The sequence below is a fragment of the Sprattus sprattus genome (genome assembly GCF_963457725.1).
Source record: "Sprattus sprattus genome assembly, chromosome: 12".
Classification (NCBI taxonomy): Eukaryota; Metazoa; Chordata; class Actinopteri; order Clupeiformes; family Clupeidae; genus Sprattus; species Sprattus sprattus.
In genome coordinates this window covers 19347226-19368911 of record NC_137910.1, presented here as the reverse complement: position 1 = coordinate 19368911, position 21686 = coordinate 19347226, and the positions used below count along the sequence as shown (strand labels likewise).

The 21686-nt window shown below is 42.2% G+C and overlaps 1 protein-coding gene across 1 annotated transcript in view; it reads right to left on the bottom strand.

The window, feature by feature from the left end:
• hhat (hedgehog acyltransferase) overlaps positions 1 to 11803 on the bottom strand; it is a gene marked incomplete at its 5' end in the record, with an annotated part of 55326 nt that extends 43523 nt beyond the window's left edge. The window contains 6 exons of the mRNA XM_080848503.1: positions 171 to 342; positions 3924 to 4196; positions 7617 to 7811; positions 8084 to 8197; positions 8434 to 8501; positions 11683 to 11803. Of these exons, the coding sequence (XP_080704629.1) occupies positions 171 to 342; positions 3924 to 4196; positions 7617 to 7811; positions 8084 to 8197; positions 8434 to 8501; positions 11683 to 11803 (943 nt within the window). The remainder of the gene's footprint in view (positions 1 to 170; positions 343 to 3923; positions 4197 to 7616; positions 7812 to 8083; positions 8198 to 8433; positions 8502 to 11682) is intronic.
• Between the last annotated feature and the right edge of the window lie 9883 nt (positions 11804 to 21686).

Sequence of the window (21686 nt, the reverse complement as noted above, 5' to 3'; positions counted from 1 at the left end):
ACACACACACACTAACACACAGACACACCCACCCCCCCACACACACACCCACACACACTTGATAGAAGAAAATGTCATCAGGAATGGTTTTGTCTTTTGTGGAGTGTGTGTGTGTGTGTGTGTGTGTGTGTGTGTGTGTGTGTGTGTGTGTGTGTGTGTGACCCACTTACCGAGTGCCCATGGCGGGAGAATCTCCAGGTAGGTTTCATTGCTCTGGATGCTGTGCATGTGCATGCAATGGATCAGGCCCTCGGTCACGCTCCACCACACACACACACGCAGCGCACTCTTCAACACACACCAGGCCGACATGCCACACACACCTGCAGGGGGCCTGTGCATCTGAAAGTGAGAGTGGAGGAGAGGGCAGAGTTAGACAGTGGTACCCTGACATGGTTGTGAACTACCTCAGCTGAACTGATATAGAGTGTGTGTGTGTGTGTGTGTGTGTGTGTGTGTGTGTGTGTGTATACAGCCGCGGAAAAAATTAAGAGACCACTTCAAAATTATCAGTTTCTCTGGTTTTACTATTTATTGGTATGTGTTAAAGTAAAATGTACATTTTAGCTTTATTCTATAACCTACTGGCAACATTCCTACCAAATTTCAAATAAAAATATTGTCATTTAGATCATTTATTTGCAGAAAAATGACAATTGGTCAAAATAGCAAAAAAGATGCAGTGTCTTCAGATCTCGAATAATGCAAAGAAAACAAGCTCATATTCATTTTTAAACTACACAATACTAATGCTTTAACTTAGGAAGAGTTCAGAAATCAATATTTGGTGGAATAACCTTGATTTAAAATCACAACTTTCATGTGTCTTGGCATGCTCTCCACCAGTCTTTCACATTGCCGTTGGGTGACTTTATGCTACTCCTGGCGCAAGAATTCAAGCAGCTCGGCTTCTTTTCATGGCTTGTGACCATCCATCTTCCTCTTGATCACATTTCAGAGTTTTTTTTATGGGATTCAGGTCTCGAAATTGGGCTGGCCATGACAGGGTCCTGATCTGGTGATACTCCATCCACACCTTTACTGGCCTGGCTGTGTGGCACGGAGCATTGCCCTGCTGGAAAAAACACTTCTCAGAGTTGGGGAACATTGTCAGAGCAAAAGGAAGCAAGTTTTTCTTCCGGGACAACGTTGTACTTTGCCTGGCTGAGGTTTGTAAAAGACCATAAGGATTGAACCAAAGCGGACTGGAAGGTCTCCTAGTTCGTCTTCTCTGATGAGTCCAATTTTCAGCTTTGCCCAACACATGGTCGTCTGATGGTTAGACGGAGACCTGGAGAGGCCTACAAGCCACAGAGTCTTGCACCTACTGTGAAATTGGACTCATCAGAGAAGACGAACTAGGAGACCCTCCAGTCGGCTTTGGTTCAATCTTTATGGTCTTTTACAAACCTCAGCCAGGCAAAGTACAACGTTGTCCCGGAAGAAAAACTAGCTTCCTTTTGCTCTGACAATGTTCCCCAACTCTGAGAAGTGTTTTTTCCAGCAGGGCAATGCTCCATGCCACACAGCCAGGCCAGTAAAGGTGTGGATGGAGTATCACCAGATCAGGACCCTGTCATGGCCAGCCCAATTTCGAGACCTGAATCCCATAAAAAAAACTCTGAAATGTGATCAAGAGGAAGATGGATGGTCACAAGCCATGAAAAGAAGCCGAGCTGCTTGAATTCTTGCGCCAGGAGTAGCATAAAGTCACCCAACGGCAATGTGAAAGACTGGTGGAGAGCATGCCAAGACACATGAAAGTTGTGATTTTAAATCAAGGTTATTCCACCAAATATTGATTTCTGAACTCTTCCTAAGTTAAAGCATTAGTATTGTGTAGTTTAAAAATGAATATGGGCTTGTTTTCTTTGCATTATTCGAGATCTGAAGACACTGCATCTTTTTTGCTATTTTGACCAATTGTCATTTTTCTGCAAATAAATGATCTAAATGACAATATTTTTATTTGAAATTTGGTAGGAATGTTGCCAGTAGGTTATAGAATAAAACTAAAATGTACATTTTACTTTAACACATACCAATAAATAGTAAAACCAGAGAAACTGATAATTTTGAAGTGGTCTCTTAATTTTTTCCGCGGCTGTATGTATTTGTGTGTGTGTATGAGGTTTTTTAATGGTCACAGCGTTTTTCCGTCAAAGCGTAACTTAGTGAAGCTTTCTGTTTAAGACCGGCTGGCGGTTATGTGATAGGCTGACCAGTGCCACAAGAGGCAGAGTGGTCCCTCTCCAAATCTCCATTTTCTGGTAGAGCAGGCAAGACCTGACTCAGCACAGCAGAGGATGCAGCACAGCGGAGTGCCCAGGCCAACCCACAGAGAGAGAGAGAGAGAGAGAAGAGGGGTGGGGGGAGGGAGAGAGAGAGAGGGAAGGGGCGGGGGGAGGGAGAGAAAGAGAGGGGGAGGATAAAGGCCAGCCCACAATGAGAGAGAGGTAGAGGGAGGGAAAGAGAGAGAGGGGTAGAGTGAGGGAAAGAGAGAGGGGAAGAGGGAGGGAAAGAGAGAGAGAGGGGTAGAAACAATTCATAAAGCAACACAGTCAGAGGTAGAGAAAAAAGAGAGTGAGAAGGAGTAAGACAGAAAGAGCGAGAGAGAGAGTGAAGAAGATGAAAGAATATGAAAGAGAGGGCAAAATATCCAGAAGAGAGGACTAGGTGAGGAAAGGAAGAGAGAGTGAGAGAGAGAGAGAGATGGAGAGCTAATATATGCACACCTGACAGTTATGCTGAAGGTGGTACCGGACATTAATAATATAACCCATTTCCTGCCTCCTCATTTCTTCCCATGAGGACAGACTTAATCACACACCAGTCAACACAAACATACCCACATCTCTCTTTTGCTGTCTCAGTGCCCCACAGAAATGCATATACAAACACACACACATAAGCCCATTCTTAAGTTGGACACTATGACTTCGACTTCTATGAAGTCAATGTGTGTGTGTGTTGTTGAGGTGAGGTACATTCAATGCTAAATGAATGGCAGAGCTTTTCAGACAGACACAGGCGGAAACACAACACGGTCTACATTAGATTTCACTTCCACTATGAAATAAACTTCTAAAGTGCCTCTAGTCTACCTTGTAAACTATACCCTATCCATCTTCCTATGATGACAGATTATATGTGTGTGTGTGTGTGTGTGTGTGTGTGTGTGTGTGTGTGTGGCAGAGAGAGAGAGAGGAGAGATATCTCTCACATTACTTCAAAACTCTCACTCACACACAGACACACACACACACACACACACACACACACAATCTGAAAAGCTCTAAAACTCCACACACTTATGAACATTTAAATGAGGCACCAATCTAAATATGTTACATAAGTTCTGCATAGGCCTCATTATATGGGGTAAGAGATGCTTACAGCGGCAGTTAACTCCCTCTCCTGAAGCGGGCACAGCACACTCTGACTGACTGTTAAATACAGCAGACACAGCAGATAGGTAGATGGGGCTTTTATTGCTCTTGCTAAAAATAGCTCCAATCTGTTAGCGACTGCATTCAGCATTAACACATCAAGGTCCGCTCCGCAGCAACCATAGGCAAATACAACCTACAGAATGCAGACATGCACTCAAGCCAGTGCAGCTTGAGTTTGAGGTCTAATTAGAGAATTTCACTAACAGTAACACACTTCACACCTGTATGTGCCTATTAGGGTGTCTATGACAGAATGAGTGTGTGTCCAAGAGATGTATATGTGTATTAATGTTGGGACACATATGTAGGAGCACACTCATGGTACTCTGTGTGTGTGTGTGTTTTACCACCTGAAGTCTCTGTATATGAGTGTGTGTCCAAGAGGTGTAGATGTGTCTTAATGCTGGGACACATTTCTAGGAGCACACACTGTACATATGAATGTGTGTGGGTGTGTTTGTGTTTTCCCACCTGTTGACTGAAGTCCCTGTAAATGATGATGGGGCCGTTGTAGAACACGGGGTGGTAGAAGCAGTAGGCTGACAGCCTGTAGAGCTGGGAGAGAAAGGGTCTTAGGCCCCTGACCTGCTGTGGTCCTCCCGCCTGCTGGGGGCAGCACTGGGGCTGCTGTTGACCTGAGGCGCTCCAGCAGAACTCCAGGCTGAAGCTGATGCAGCGGAGGCCACACACGGCCACGCTGAAGAGCAAGAGGTAGTATTGCTCCTCGGACTCATACCAGCCACGCTGAGAGAAACAGAAAGAGAGAGAGAGAGAGAGAGAGAGAGAAAAAGAGAGGGAGGAGAAAGGGAGGAAGAGAAATAATCCACTCCATGAATCCCAGGGAGACACTCCTCTTTTCATCCCAACAAATGGGGCTCTAACAGAAGGACTCCACAGGCCTCAGAAGACTGTTGAGTCAGCCAGCCATTACAGCAAGCAGCTGTCTGTCTGGCAGAGATAACGGTGGGATCTCCATCAGACTTATAGTGTGTGTGTGTGTGTGTGTGTGTGTGTGCCCGCATGTGTGTGTGCACGTTCACTGCTTACACAGCCCCATGCGTCTGCTTGCATACGCCGACAGCACAGAAACTGACTGACAGCGAAGATGCACTGACTTGCGTGAGAGCTAAACAGTGAAGGTGAACCCAAACACAGCCTGAAGTTCTGGTGACGCATGGGCACGAGGTAGAAGCACCTACTCACCTGATGGGTAAAAACATCACAACACCGCACAGACACAAGGGAAAACAAATCTGAAATTTAATGGACATGTTTTTGAGGGGTTTTTGGACAGTAAATTGTTCAAATGGCAGCACAATAAAGTACTTGCAATGAAATGACTGCAGCAAAGTCTTTTTAAGACTATTTTCGTTTGTCATTGTTATTATTGCCACCATTACTTTATGGATGGAGAGATGAGTTGATAAAATAAACGATTATAGCCTTTGTTTGTCTAGACAGAGATCAACAAAAAAGGTATGGGTTCTTCTCATTGAACTGCAATGAGCAGCAAACTTTAGTGGGGCATTGGAATATAAAACGTATCTTTTAACTATAATGAAGCTGCATATTTTTCATAGCATGACGAAAAATGAGTTTTTCAGATTGAAAGTAGTTCAAGTGAACATTCTGGTGTCCTTTATATTGCGGTGTCTTGTTTAGAAGTGATTAAATGTTCTTTGATCCAGATCACTAAACAAACAGCAGCAAAAGCTTTAGCACAACTACAATCCACTAGTTTGGATCAGTCACCATACAAACATTCCCTCTCGCACAAGGCTTTGTGTACAATTTATTTTTTGTCTTCTAGACAGGCTGGCAACCAGACTGCCAAAGTAATTGAGGCAGTGCCCATCTGTCTGCTACACACACTAGAACATAACAATGAAAATGAGTGTAGAATTGAATAGTCTATACACAAATGGGCACAACAGGGAGTGGTGGACTTGTTGAAAGAGCCTCTTCTCCATCTCATGCTAGAAAGATGACTACCCACTTATATAGGAATAGGGAGGGAAAAACCTATAGCCTCGTGGCCTTCTTCCTGATCCCCATCACCAACACGTATAAGACGAAGAGACCAGACCAAAAGGATCCGGGAAATGACCCTGAAATTCAGTGTCCTCGATAGATAAATAGATAGATGGATACTTTATTAATCCCAAGGGAAATTTTAGGACACCCAGTAGCTTATACAACTTAAAACACCCCACAGACATACACAAATCACATTCACATAGGGAGAACATGTTCACAAGGAGTGGGGGTGGTAACAGATACAAGAATGGGTGCGACCCTATGGTACAATATGCATGATAGATTGTGACAGTGTAGATGCCCAGGACAGTGTATGCCCCTCACAGCCCTAGAGATGTATTACTCTCTACCCCATCATCCCCGCCAAGACATTATGAGGCTAGTGGAGAGCACCTGTTTTATAGGTCAACACTTTCCAAAATATCTTATTATCTCTTAAAATACGCTTATATCTCGAGTTTGCATGTTGAAGTGAAATTAGGGCAAGGCGTCACCTTTGATGATGGCCTGTCCTCTGTTGTTGTGTTACTGTATAACGTATATCTTTGCTCTCCTTTCCTGCAAGTTTTCAAAATGCCACTTGTTGCCACTTGCAACAATAATGACACTATTAAAGGCAATGGCAAAATAAAGACAACACTGAGTAATGTTATTGTTAATTGCAGAGCACTAATGAGATTAATGAGAGAGCAGTACCAATATTTACCTCTGCAGGGAGGTTATGTTCTCAGTTTGGTTTCTGGTTATTTGTTTGTCAGCAGGATTATGCTAAAACTACCAGGCCGCTTTTCATGAAACTTAGTGGAGACGCGTAACATGGGCCGGATCCACAAACATTTTTTTTCACTTTAGTCAAAATTTAGAAAGAGATAAGGTATTTGGCCTTGGCTGAGGTCTATGCTCTCCCAGTGCCCTGCTAATTTGGTATATATTTTTACCATCACTTGGGATGGAGAATCTATAGAGGCTGGCAGGCAGCCATTTGAGGCGAGTAAATAAATGGACCTTTCTGGGCCTGGAGCTGCATTTGGACAGAACCGGACTGAGGCCAGCGGGTTAAACATTTCCTGTTGAGGAGAGGAAATCTTCTTGCTTACACAGACAGATACATGTGCAAACACACCCACACCCACAGACACACACACACACACACACGCACACACACACGCACACACACACACACACAAACACACACACACACACACTTACACACACACACACACACACACTTACACACACGCCCTTGGTGCCAAATCGACTATCTCTAAGGTTATCTCAGTCTGAGACAGCAGGATGAGCAGAGAGAACATTGGGAAAACCTGTCCATCACTGTGATCAGCAGACTGATACACGCTCACAAAACACACACACACACACACACACAGTCCACCAGGAAGGACAGTGGCCCTGTCTAGTGTTATCAAATAACACTTGACAATGTACATTTCATCAGTCACGCATATACGTCAGTTTGGAGGTGCAAAGATATCTGTATGGCGAAGCTAACTGATGGAGAGGTGGCAAAGGCAGGGCAGGAAGGTGGTTGCTGTGTAGATAAAACAAACAGGACAGTGCATCAGTCACTCTGTGTGTGTGTGTGTGTGTGTGTGTGAGTGTGCATGTGAGAGAGCGAGAGAGTGAATGAGTCAAAGAGAGTGAAAGTGTGTATGTATGGGAGAGAGACAGCGTATGTATGTGTGTGTGAGTGTGTATGTGAGAGAGAGAGAGAGAAAGTGTGTTCGTATTGGAGAAAGACAGCGTATGTGTGTGTGTGTGTGTGTGCAGAAGACAAAGCAGGTCACAGGCAGACTGACGATCAGGCCCATCTTAATTCCCCCTGCAGACCTCTGCAGATGCACCGAGAGAGAAAGGGCAGGGGCTTAACACAGTAAAGTCACTCTGTAAATCCACTTCCTTTCCCTCTCTTTCTATCATTTCCTTTCTCTCTCTCCTTCTGTGTGTCTCTCTCTCTCACACACTCTCACACACACACACACACACTTTCCCTCTCTGCCTTTTTTTTCTCTCTCGCACACACGCACACACACACGCACACACACACACACACACACACACACACACACACACACACACACACACACACACACACACACACACACCTCTCACCTGGATGTCTTGCAGACTACTGATGTGAAGTGTGGAGAGCAGCAGGAGGGAGGAGCCCCAGCACAGGGCGGGGTTATGTAACTGAGCAACAGCCAATGAGAGGCTTTGCTGGAGCATCAGGACAGCCACACCCTTAAGCCCCAGCAGGTTGAAGGCAGCCAGAACTCCATAAACTGTGAGTATAGCAAGATGCCACTAAACACACACACACACACACACACACACACACACACACACACACACACACACACACACACACACACACACACACACACACACACACACACACACACACACACACACACACACACAAACACACACAAACACACACACACACAATTTATGAGTATGAAAAGTCTAGATGATAACAAAATACATGTATATGTACAAAGTTTTCAGTTAACGTGTGCTGGAGGAGATATTCTTGTTGATATTAGAAAGGTGTCACTGAGGTTGGCTGAGGGTACCTGAGGTAGATAAACACTAGCGAGCCTGGACACGGCAGCATGGCCAATCAGAGACCAGAGTAAGGACTTCTTTGCCCAGTCACTCCAGAAGGTCCACTCAAAGTCTGCAGCATCCTGAGGACCACAGAAACGCCCCTGAATGAGAGATCTTCACACCATCTTTTAACAACAATACAGTTACCTTAGACTGGCTCAGTTTAAAGCTTTCTAGTGATCTTACATACATGTCAAGGGCAATGACAGTCCTTAAGCAGACACAGCTCTTAGCTATTACACTTCTGTGGGCTACTGCGCAACACCCTCACATTATTCAACACATTCATCACAGTGAATGGACACGTGAGTCTCACCCTCTTCAGACCCCAGATGAGGAAGCCTCTCTCCAAGTGGACCTCTCGGTCCAGTCCTCGTTCATGTTCTACAAGGACCACACAGCCAAGCATGCACACAGTAAAGTCAAAACTGGCAATCAGTCAGGACAGGTCACAGAAAGGGAACATAAATCAATTCAATTCAATTGTATTTATATAGCGCCAAGACAATGAAATTGACTCAAGGTGCTTTTAATGACCATTCCAAAGCAGTACCACACACACCTTACAGACTATGCTGAGATTCAATGTAGGTGAGTGTCACCTGTGAAGAGAGTACGCTGCCTTGAGCTACACACAATCCACAGGCCAAGAAGTATACTTCGATATGCATGCACTAGGAGTCATGCTTCTGGCTCTAGAGAACAGGGAATACTATACAAACTAAATGATCACTCACTTACCAAATTATATACTGACCAAATGTGCTCTCCAGAAAATGTGTGCAACCATGGGAGTGTGCAAGAATGTGTGTGTGTGTGTGTCTGTGTGTGTGTGTGTGTGTGATTTCACACACACGTCTCTCTGCTGTTTTTCCTCTGCTCAGTACAGGGCTTTTGGGTTCCACACCTCTCTCTGTAATGCTGACTAATCTCAGGGAATCCCACAGCTTCACCACAGGTCTCCTCCTCTCCTCCTCCTCCTGTCCTCCATCTCTCTCTCTCTCTGTCCTCCCTCTCTCTCTCTCTCTCTGTCTTCCCTCTCTTCCTCACCTTACACGCTGCAATGCAGTGTCAGCCTATTATTGTTTCAGCACTCTCTCTATCTCAGCTTACTCCTCTCTTTCTCTCTCTCTCTCTCAGCTTTCTCCTCTCCCCCTCTCTCTCTCGCTCCTGGAACTTACATCACCTCAACGAAAGGCTTTCCTGTATGAGGCAACAGCAGGCTACACACTGTGTGCAACAACAATAGATGCACCGTACAAATAAGCACAGGAACAAAGCTCTCTCTCTCTCTCTCTCTCTCTCTCTCTCTCTCTCTCTCTCTCTCTCTCTCTCTCTCTCTCTCTCTCTCTCTCTCTCTCTCTCTCTCTCTCTCTCTCTCTCTCTCTCTCTCTCTCTCTCTCTCTCTCTCCCTCCCTCCCTCCCTTCATCCCTCCATCACCCCCCCCCCCCCCCCCCCCCTCCCCATCTCTCTCTTCCTCCACACACCCACTCGCCCACAGCCTGTGGAGGGTAGCCTACTCTTTACTGAAGCAGAAGGGCGTGGTACACCAGGAGACTCTGGAAATCCACCGACTCTCTCAGACGGAGAAAGGAACTTTAACTTCAACATCTTTTCCACACACCTGGTGGCACGATGAACATGATGAATATTAGAAACATCATAAGAAGTTTTTTTCTGGGATACCCCTTTAAAATATACAACCCGGCTTCCTCTATAAACCTTTTGATGTGTGTTTGTGTGAGAGAGATAGTGTGTGTGCATGTGTGAGTGTGAGTGTGAGTGTGAGTGTGTCTGTCTGTCTGTCTGTCTGTCTGTCTGTCTGTCTGTCTGTCTGTCTGTCTGTCTGTCTGTCTGTCTGTCTGTCTGTCTGTCTGTCTGTCTGTCTGTCTGTCTGTCTGTCTGTCTGTCTGTCTGTCTGCAATTTTTAATGTCGCACATTCACTTCTGGAGAAGTTGAGGACGCACTCTCACTCTCCAGTAATTAATTTGGGATGAAATTTAAAGTGGTGGACCCTCTACATACCAACGTGCAAGTACAGCCAGAGTGAACACGGGGTAGAGACGGATATGAAATAAGCCATATGTAAACACATACACAGTTACATTAGACCGCAGTGCCACCTAGTGGCCAAAGCTGACGTTCACTGCAGAGATAACTGCATGATGCACAGGTGAAGAGATGTAAAACTAATAGTTTCCATAATAATTCCAACTTTACCCAATAATGGATGGTCTGACATCTTGAGAAACTATGTCTATAATAACACATGCACTAGGTAGGCATATATGCCTTCTCAAGCTCTCTACAGACCTACACGTCTATACGACCAGCAGAGCCACCTACAGCATAATGCTGACCTCAAATACACCTCCTCATACTCCCATCATCTCTGTCTTTGGGAGCGCAGACTCCCAATGTAACACTGACAACAGGACTAACACAACTAGTGCGCCAGCAAGTTATTTATAGATTTTTAGTCCATAGACTGTTTCCAGTCATGTAACTAACAGAAACACACACAAATGCACACGCACACACACACACACACACACACACACACACACACACACCACACACACACACACACACACACACACACACACACACACACACACACACTGATAATTACAATATACATTATTGCCACCACTGAAATGTTTCTCTTTCCCTACATCCCTTACCCCTGTAACAGTAACCCTATGAGGACAGTGTATACCCACTAAACTGGCCTTGCCTGTATCATGTATCTACCACCGGTTGTCTCTATATAGATATAACGTACACCCTTCCCCTTCTGCCACACAACCCTCCCCCTTCCCACCTTCCTATCTTCACCCGGCCAACCTCAAGCAGATGGGTCCCCCATTATGTGCCGTGGTTCTGCTTAAGGTTTCTCCGTGACTAACAGGGAGTTTTTTCTTGCCCCTGTTGCCATTGTGCTTGCACTAAGGGGGTTCAGGCTCTGGGCTCTGTAAAGCGCCTAAAGACAATTGAATTGTTATGGCGCTATATAAATAAAATTGAATTACAAACTATTCTGCTTTATATCCAAGGTCCAATGGATTTTTCAGTTCACAGCATTCCATTTGAAATTTCACTTGCAGACAACAATGGAAAACTGCTACCATATTCCTACTCATATCTGAAAGCCATAGAAGATGATAAACGTACTTGTCATCACTGAATGGTCAATAACAATATGAACACAATTTGGCATGTTTTGCTACAGAGGAAGAATAGAGTATTGAATGTATCTATCAGTCTATCTATCCATCTATCATTTTGTTTCTAGTCTCACGGTTGGTCTTCACCTCTCCATCCATCTCCTGTGGTGTGAGGATGGTGGTACCACACAGACCTAATTGAGTTTCTAAGGACATTGCCATACCAATAAGACATATAACATTTCACATTTACATGTTTAGAGAATCTAAGGGATTCTTCTGCCCTGAGTTACATGTTGTATAAATGAATATGTCCTGTCTACTTGGCGAGTAGCCTTGAGGAAGGCTGAAGCACTGCTCATGTGAGAGATGAAGTGAGATACTTAGTGCAGTTACCTTTAGAGAACCTGTGCACCTCATAAAAAGAGTAGAGGTGGGAGCCAAGAGACAGAAGCCAATAGAGGGCAATCTCCCAGCGAGGCAAGGCCACCACACTTGACTCTGGCTTGGAAGGCATGGCCGCTGATGCTCCTCCCACACTCCTAGAAGACATGTAAAAAAAAGTTATACTGTTATATGCCAATCTTGTACTTGTCAAATCCCGTTTTCCTGCCAATGCCCTGAGAAAGCTGTTATTTTATAAAGCACTCTTTGGGACAAAGAAAGTGAACTAAGTGACATTGAAACAATACATTAAACCAGTAACATTCCGTTGTAGATCTACTGTCTGTCACACATTCCCAAGTTACAGACCCTTTAGAAAGTACAAATCCTTTCTAAGTACAAAACACTACCAAGTGCAGACCCTTTCGAAGTGCAAATACAACATGAGAACAGTAAGAGTGATGCTATGTGACAGGCTTTTCCATCAACTTTGCAGAGGAGAAAGCTACATGGGTTGTTATATACACGATAAGGCCGTTGATAAGGCAGGCCTTGGATTTAAATGTAAAAAAAAAAAAAGTGTCGTAATGATACATTGACGCGTTAGTAGAGGAATAACCACCTTTGAAGATTTACATATTTACTTGAAGAAGCCAACAGGAATGGTTTATGGAAGGGAATTTTATTAAATCCAATGTTGCCGGAACCGCAACATTGCCGAAAATATGTCACAGAGAAATGACGGTAAACATTAAACATTAACAACGACTATTGTAACATTCCGACACAAGGCTTCATCAAAAATATACAGTAAATCAGATACTCACTAGCATTTCAGACTCCGTTACGAGCTGTCCATTGTTTCTTCCGTGTTTGCAGCATGGCTATGTTCTGAATGGTCTGTTTGCTTTTCTGAGCTCCGCCTATAGGCTGAATTAAGACTTTCCATTGGTTAAGCCGATTCATATTTTTTTTATTTCTACGCGATTCCCTTGGATAAATGGCATGCCAGTCCACTCAACAGACCCCAACATTAAAGCAACCACTCTGCTCTCAGCAATGTACAAAATGTGTAGCCTCAGGTCAATCACTGACAAGTGACATCCAGAACACACACACACGTCGTTCGTCTTTTTTCTTTTTTTTTTCTTCATTTGGACACATTTACGCTATGCCCTAGAAGCACCGCCCTTTCGCCCACAATCTTGGAAAACCCTGGCATTGTCACACCGTTAGGGATAGGCTCCACAGGCCGAAAGGTGTTTTAGCTAGTTCCGCCCACCAATACACGAAGTGTATTTAGGTCTGGTTGTACTGTATAGCTTAAACCTGATATAACAATATTCTATGTTAGCCTGACTTGTCGCAGGTGCATTTTCAACTGGGAATGCAGCTGATATGATTGTTAGAAGGATTTTAGAATGTTATACTTATATTATTTACTTTCATACTAACTTTAAGAAGTTATAGGCCTACTTATAGCATTACAATTTACCCCTACAGCCTATGGAGTAGATCTTAGAGCAGAACTCTGTTATTTATTTTTTTATCCTGGGCCCTATTTTCCAAGCTTTTGGGGTCCACCTTTTTTGGACAAAAACTACCTAAATTGGTCCAGGTTTGAGTTACAACGCTATAGCCTGCAACCGCAAAACAGATATACAATATAATCCAATTGGGAAAGCACCGTAAAGTAAAGTGGTTTTCACCACTGACAGGCCCATAATGATATTATTTGTGTGACAACTTATAAAGGATCCAGAGATTGACCTGTGTCTGCTTACCTCAATTACTGTAAAGACACAGTAGAAAATTACTGTTTCTAAAGACATTTCTTAACCTTTCTCTACTTCCTGTCCATAAACTAATATCTACAGTTTCTTTACAGTTATTGCTATACAGTTATACATATAAGGTACAGCAGAGGTCGCACAGTCATTAAGTATCATCAAAGCATAAGCTACATATTGTGGATGCTAAGTTCTGAGGGCAATACAAAGGATCTGGCAACTTTTCAAATGTCCTATGAGCTTTAAATTAGTAAATAAATAATTATGATTTTTTTTTTTCAATTAGTATCTTGACGGGAACTTTTAAATGTCATCTTCAGATTACGTATTACGTATATGGTCAGCTAATGTTCACCACATACCAGTATTTGTACTGATGTGGCGAGAATAGGATCTCACTACACATTTTCTTTCAATCAGAAGACCAGAGGCAGGATGTAGAAATCTGGAGGTTTATTATTGTAATCAATAAGCTACAATAAGGAGATGGTCCATGGATTAGCTCGATCTCATTGTATGAATGGTCTGCAGGCCATTTTAAGGCCTGTAAATTGTGGGGTGTGTTCTATCCGGTTGTCTGCCAAAACCAATCAGAAATAACTATTCCCTCTTCTCTAACTCCTCTGAAACCTACTAGGTGTGTGTGTGTGTGTGTCGTGACAGGCTCCCCAGGGGTCCTGTCAGACCCCCTCCTTTCTTGGAATGTGCCTGTGTCGTAACTTTATGGCTGCCTTTAACATCAGTGAATCATGTGTATGGCTAAGTCACTGTTTCCCCAACTAGTCTGCCTTCCCTAAGTGAGACTTTCATACAGATGAGTTAATCCATGTTCATCTAAACATAAAATAGATCCTACATATCCCCCCTATGTGTCTAATTGACACACAAAATATTTTATGATATCATAGAAAGTACACACTATCAATACACTTGCAGAAATAAAAGCCCATCCTAACGTCTACACAGCAAAAACCCAATAACTAACCTTATTTTAAACATCTGTAAAATTAAACTATCAATACGTGTTCATACGAAATTCCATTACATTCCAATATAACATATTATTGTTCCTCCAGATTAACACACATTCAACAATTATAAAAGACCATCGGGTCAGTCCCGAATGGTTAAGGCACATAATATGATATACAACATGTGAAAGCATATAAAAAGAAAAAACATAGATCTTGTGACAACACATACTTATACTTCAATAACTTTTCTAAGAGGCATATAACTGTCCGTATCCCGTATCTTACAGACACAATTAGAATGAAGTACCAAAGTACCAAAATCTTTAATTTTCTAAAACACTTCATCATTCAAAAAATCATTATAGCAATAAAATGCAATCATCCCCAGGCAATATTTCCCGGAGAGGTCTTCATACGCAGAACGGCAACTACTCTAACAATACCGAACCCCCCTATGTATACAACATATGTGATCCCATTATATAAAACTACAGCGCACTAACCACCATCCCATCAGTCTATGAATTGTCCAGTGTATGTATTCAGTGTATATTGTATAACTACCGGTGTGCGAAGTCTTCAGCTTCTGTAAGCCGGTCGAAGGGCAGAGGTTATGGCTGAGTTTTCACTCACGACCATCCCGCTGGCAAGGCAGGGCTAGCACTTAACCCTGACGCGTTATTTGTTTTTTAATTTTTAATCCAGGACTTATATGGTCTGGTCACCCAGTTCCCACATGTCTCCGTTGGGGTCAGGTTTGCCTCCTGACCCATCTTGTTCCTCGTTGCACAACACCTGTAACATTTACAAAGCATTGTCCTTTTCATATGACATTTTTAGACCAACTTTATTGACATCCTTTTCAAATATCACAGTCATTTAAGTGAACCTAGAGGCTATTGCCCAAAAATGCAAGGAATTTAAAACAGGGAAGACCACAACACACCACTGCTATGACCATGTTATGTGCTGCATCAGTTCCCTTCCCCCAATGATAAAAAGCATCCATTCACTGCAGCATTTCCATGACCTAACAGCACCTCGCCCAGGTCGAGCTGCTGCAACAGAATGCTCCCCATTCTAACCCTGATACTATAAATTGAGGTAGTCCCACCACCTTGTATTCCTGAAATTCTTCAAAAAGTTAATACAATATTACACAGTAGAACCTTGACTCCTCACCACCATTGGCTGGAAGCTCTTTTTGTTTAAAACCTTCATCTATACCCAGTCTGCTGACTGGACCAGTCCATATGCGTCCACCTGTGTATATGTAATCTCAAAAAATTAGAAACAACAGATACACATCATTTCCACACACCCTCTAAACATGCTCTAAAAGTGTGTTATATGATTGCCAACATTTGCAGTACGTTTATTTCATACTTCTCATAAATTCTTATTGTTATACTAAAATCACTGCTGTAATGCTTAAAACATAATAATGTCACATATTAAAAATATACTTACCCTCTCTCAGTTTTGGTCCTGTCCTCAGACATTCCTCAATCCATCATATGAATCCATCCATATCTCCAATACCTTTTCATATCTATGTAGTACATAACTACCTATACAATTACACCTTCCATTGTAAAATATTACCCAAAAGTTCTATCGGTACTCCTTTTCTCTGATTATAGATGCTACAAACATAGCATTATACAAATTTTATTTTCCAAAACTTCCCATAAATAAAATGACCAAAAACCCATAAATCTAATTTTCTGTAACCTCCCCCCTTACACACTTAAAACTAAAAGTGTGTGCACATAAACAAGGCAGATAACATGTATGGAATTACCATGTGGCCACAATAGTAAGTCCATAATTTACCAAGCCTGCATTTTAACCCACTTTGAAATACACTTGGTCTATTCCCCTGACCTAATGTCATCACATATATACACAATATCATTTACTACTAAGCTTGACTATAACTGAATTACTGAGGACACTGTTTTGCAAGACATCCTGCACACGTGGCTTATCAACCTTGATAAAGCATAAAGGCTGACCCCCCTTAGTCACATAATAATAACAAAAGGACTTATACTGGTGTTCACAATCTGTATACTACATCAACCCTACTCATACCAAGATATATCACTAGTAAACTTAAACCTAACAGACTGAAACACACACTGAAAGTACAATTATCCGTAGTATACCTTCCTTTGATGCCATTTCTGTTCCTCAGCCAAAATCACTTATCGTAGATATTACAGCCAAGCCTGTAAGATACACTTAAAACCACATATTTACATATACTTTTGAGAAGTTAACACAAAACCAAAACAATTCCTCATGCAGATCTTTAAATATAAGCCATTTGACTCCATACTCAAACTGGCCTGCTTCTAAGTTTCACTGACGCATGCACAGGGGAACCCCTTCTCTGTCATTCTCCACCCAACTCTATAACTAAGAACACTGATAAGAGAAGCTCTCCATACTCTACTCTTTTTTTCCTTCTCTCTTTTGCCACTGTATCTATCTGTTTTAACATGTCTATCTTTCAAAATATAAATGCATATCCGGTTAAATCTGTTAGTGTTGGTGTTGAGCATAACCTAATCTTTTAAACCCTCAACAATCCTATAATATATTGCAGCTATAGTCACTATTAATATGTATAATTTACCCTTAACCTGTGTATTTCTGGTGTAACAACAGTCTGAAGGACCATAGTATCACCTGCAGTTTTATTTCTCTATCAGCTTGGTTTAATAACATATGTGGTGTGGGAAGTGCTTGAAGAATCATGGTGAGGCGAGGTGGTGTCCGACTAGTCAAAGAAAGTCCATCCGAGGTACACTCAATTTCAACTCCCATACAGCAAAACACATAGTGCCCTAACAGATTAATAAGAGTATGATTTTAAATCAATATAGGCATCCTTACTTTCTTCCCACTCACTTCAATTGACACTAGAGCTGTTAAATTCCCCAAGCCGCTTTATAACTGCATACCCCCGTACAGGGAAACTAGACCCCCGGTTTCACCCATTTGTGGCTGAGCATATCCCCGTCCTACCACATCGTACCTCTAGGTGCACATCCTTGAGAAAAGTCCTTGTTGTGTGTGGTCATGTCAGAGGCCTTTTAACCTGCCACCTCCCTTCACCCCTCTCCCTCTGCCTTTTCCTCTGAGGGCTGCTGCCACTGATGAGATGGCTGTGTCCAGTTCGATTGTTCATAGGCTGAGGGTGGCTGAGGGTGCCATAAACCTGTTGGGGAGGGGGGAGCTGTGGGGGATATTGAGCAGACACTGGTCCAGTCCCAGACCCAGTGCAGGGGCTTGAGATGTCTCTCAGCTGTCCCTTTCACATAGTCCAGTTCGGTTTGAATTCAGATCTTAGGCTTAGATCCAAGAAAGATGTTTTCTTTCCATCTCACTCTCCAGACGAGTTATATTGGAGCACTTTCTTGCAAAATGGGTAGTCCTAGAGGTCAGCCCAGCCACAACTTGATGTCCCCAAAGTTGCTAATTTGTATGTGTGCAGACCTTTCTTTTATCCTTTCTATCTACACTTCCCTCAAAACCTATTTTCTATTCAGCTGTTATAAAGCATTGTTTTGCTTTTTCTGATTCTTCCCCTGAGTTACTGCCTCTCTGTCCTTACTCTATTCTTGAATTCTCTCAACACTTTCCCTAATGGACTTTGTGCTGTCTCTTTCACTGCTGTTTTAAACCTTAATGGGAGCACTAGTGTTAACAAATCTGGCTGTGGACATTTGTTCTTTTCCCCCTCACTACTAAAATTACCCAAAAGTGCATCAATTACTCTTTATTTTAAGTTGTACTGTTTTCTTGTCTTGATTTCCACTACGTGTCCCCTTTTCTGGACTGATTCTGACACCCAGACATGTCCACGCCTCATCCTGCATTCTCCTCAAATGTATTATTTGTTTTGTCATTATATCAAACATCTTATGTCCTAATCCTACTCATCCTGACTTTAGTCAGTGAAGCCTGCCCTCTTATTGCTTGTGCTACATGATCATTCAATTCAGTAAACCTTCTCTCTCTCTCACCCCAAAAAATGTCTGTAGATGTCTATGTCAGTATTCTCTCTCTCCTTGCTCCAAAATGACATTCCTCCTTGGGACCCCTGTGCCGTCCATCGTGTAATTCTGTCAATACTATGTCAACCCCCATGACCTTGTCTCCAGACCTGTCTCTTTCCTCTGTTTCCTGCCTTCTCTTTGTCTCTCGTTTCTGACAAACCCTCTTCTGGTCATCTCTTAATAAATAACCATAATTCTTTTCACCTTCCTGTGTCTTTTCTGCCAAACATACTGGTGGGGATGGAGTCCCCTCTGACCTCACCTTCTCTCCACTGTTTACATTTTCAACATCTTTATGACTGGCATAGTCGCCAGATGGCTCTGCGGATTGCTTTTTCAGTGTTGGCACCCTGACCTCACAAACATCTGCTGGTGATATCTCAATACTTATCTCCCCTTCTAACGGATCCATCCTACAAGCCATCAGTTTAACTGTGCATTAATGTTCACTGCTTCTTCCAATCTCCGCTCTCCACTGACCTCAGCCTGACTCTTTAAATCCCCTCAAAACTCTGCACATCAGGTAATTGTGAATACAACTGATTAACATGGCCTAATGGATCGTTCACTAAAACATAGGGTGGGGGTGTAAATGCTTTTTCTCCCAAATTCCTCAGTGTATACTCCCCTTGCTTGCTAGTGTCACTGACCTACTCCAAAATGTTCCTCTTCTCCCCAGCTTTCTCCTTTGTTAACTTTATAAATGCCTTCAAAGTCTGCAGTATCAAATTTGCTTATGACTAATACAATACAACTATCTCCTGCAAAGGCATTTCTAAATTCAAACAATATCACAACACTATATCTAATCTGACTTTCCTCTTACCCCCTCTCCTTCTACATACGAACGTGTGTGTGAGGCCACAGTCCTCTGTTCGCCCTGAGTTAATAGCCCCCACCTTTGTGCTTCTCTGTCCCTGTCTTCCTAGTCCAAACTATCAACCAGGTTTTCTTAACAATCAATCACAATGGTTTGTTTAAAAGTCAAAGTTACTTGTTAACGATGTCACTCAGTACTTTTGTGCATATAACTGGTCTACACATACACAACACAATTCCTACTTCCACTTTTCCCAATTCAAAGTCTTATGTAATCACACAACTTCCCTGCTAATCAAAAACTATTTCAAAAAACAATGTCCTGCAACTTTTTCACTTTCAACAATTAAACTTCTACTTTGTAACTTTCTTACATATGCTCTACACAAAGAAATCTCCTCTTTATCTATGTTTGTCCAAAAGCATGTATTTTCCAATCAATTATTCCATCAAACCAATTCCAAACCTTTTCAATCTCCTAACTTACTTCAATACACAAGAACAACGACAACCAATTAATTCACAATTCATGCAATGAAACAACGTTTTGCTCGTATCTTTCTTTGCCAGTCACAAATTATCCAATAGTGAACTTTTCAGGTCTGCTTTTCACGCACTATGTACAAAATTGAAGAGTCAACATGAATGTTTTGAACTGAATGTGTCTTGCATATGTCGGAGATTTCTCATTCATTCATTTACCCATCATCCACATCAAACTAGAAGCATTTAGAATAACTAGAAATCTCAAAATGAAACTTCTTATAATTCACTGAACTTTTTATCAGGAATGTAAACAATCCTTCAGTGAATTTATAATGCTCCTTATTAATCACTGCAATTATTAGGTACTTTCATTTTCACGACCTGCAGTGATATCACAGAATTTTCAATCAATCACTCTCTTTCACTCATACACCTTGTGTGTTCTCCACCTCTCAGCTATTGAATGTAATTAACCTCTTTCAGTTTAAGTGTTTCACAGATCAAATATCACAATACTTCACAAAGCTTATATTTCCAGAAAAATAAAACAAGTTCAGCATATCCCACATCAACCAATGATTTTGACCAACAAATCCACTTTTCTCCAGCTTACGCACCCACACAATTACTGATTACCAATATCAGTATTTGATAACAGACCAAACATTAATCACAACTAAATAGGTCATTTTACAGGTCCTCTAATGCTTAAGAGAAACTTTCACTCAACAAACTCCACAAGTGGCCCACAGACTCACTTATACATAAAACAAAAACTCCACAAGTGGCCCACAGACTCACTTATACATAAAACAAAAACTCCACAAGTGGCCCACAGACTCACTTATACATAAAACAAAACTCCACAAGTGGCCCACAGACTCACTTATACATAAAACAAAAACTCCACAAGTGGCCCACAGACTCACTTATACATAAAACAAAAACTTGCACAGACGAGTTGTACTTCCCCTCTGAACAATCAGACAATTCTCAATTTGTCTACCAATTTCCTATTGGATTCCGGATCCGCTATTCCACATAAATATTAAACAAAAACCTTCCTGCATAAATAGTTCCTTAACACATGCAAATATAATTCCCATGCAAAAATGATAACCCAACAGTTTCTTACCACAGATCTGCAAACTGGTTCTATTTTAACCTGAACAGTTTTACCACAGATCTGCAAACTGGCACTATTTTAACCTGAACAGTTTTACCACAGATCTGCAAACTGGCTTAATTTAAACCCAAATAAAACCCTTTTTCCTAATACACTCCAGATCTACACATTCAGCCTCTGGCGAGTTCTTGCCTGAAGGACTTTTGTCCGGCTCCTCTCGTGCTGAGTATTCTAATTGACTTATTCAACCAGACTAATATTAAAACTTGCTTACCATTTTTTTTAAGAAAGGTGCCTTCTGGTTGAATTCATCAATCGGTCTACTCGCACCCCGGAGCTCGGTCCTTTTCAGGTCCCTTCTTGGTCGGCCAATTATGATGTGGCGAGAATAGGATCTCACTACACATTTTCTTTCAATCAGAAGACCAGAGGCAGGATGTAGAAATCTGGAGGTTTATTATTGTAATCAATAAGCTACAATAAGGAGATGGTCCATGGATTAGCTCGATCTCATTGTATGAATGGTCTGCAGGCCATTTTAAGGCCTGTAAATTGTGGGGTGTGTTCTATCCGGTTGTCTGCCAAAACCAATCAGAAATAACTATTCCCTCTTCTCTAACTCCTCTGAAACCTACTAGGTGTGTGTGTGTGTGTGTCGTGACAGGCTCCCCAGGGGTCCTGTCAGACCCCCTCCTTTCTTGGAATGTGCCTGTGTCGTAACTTTATGGCTGCCTTTAACATCAGTGAATCA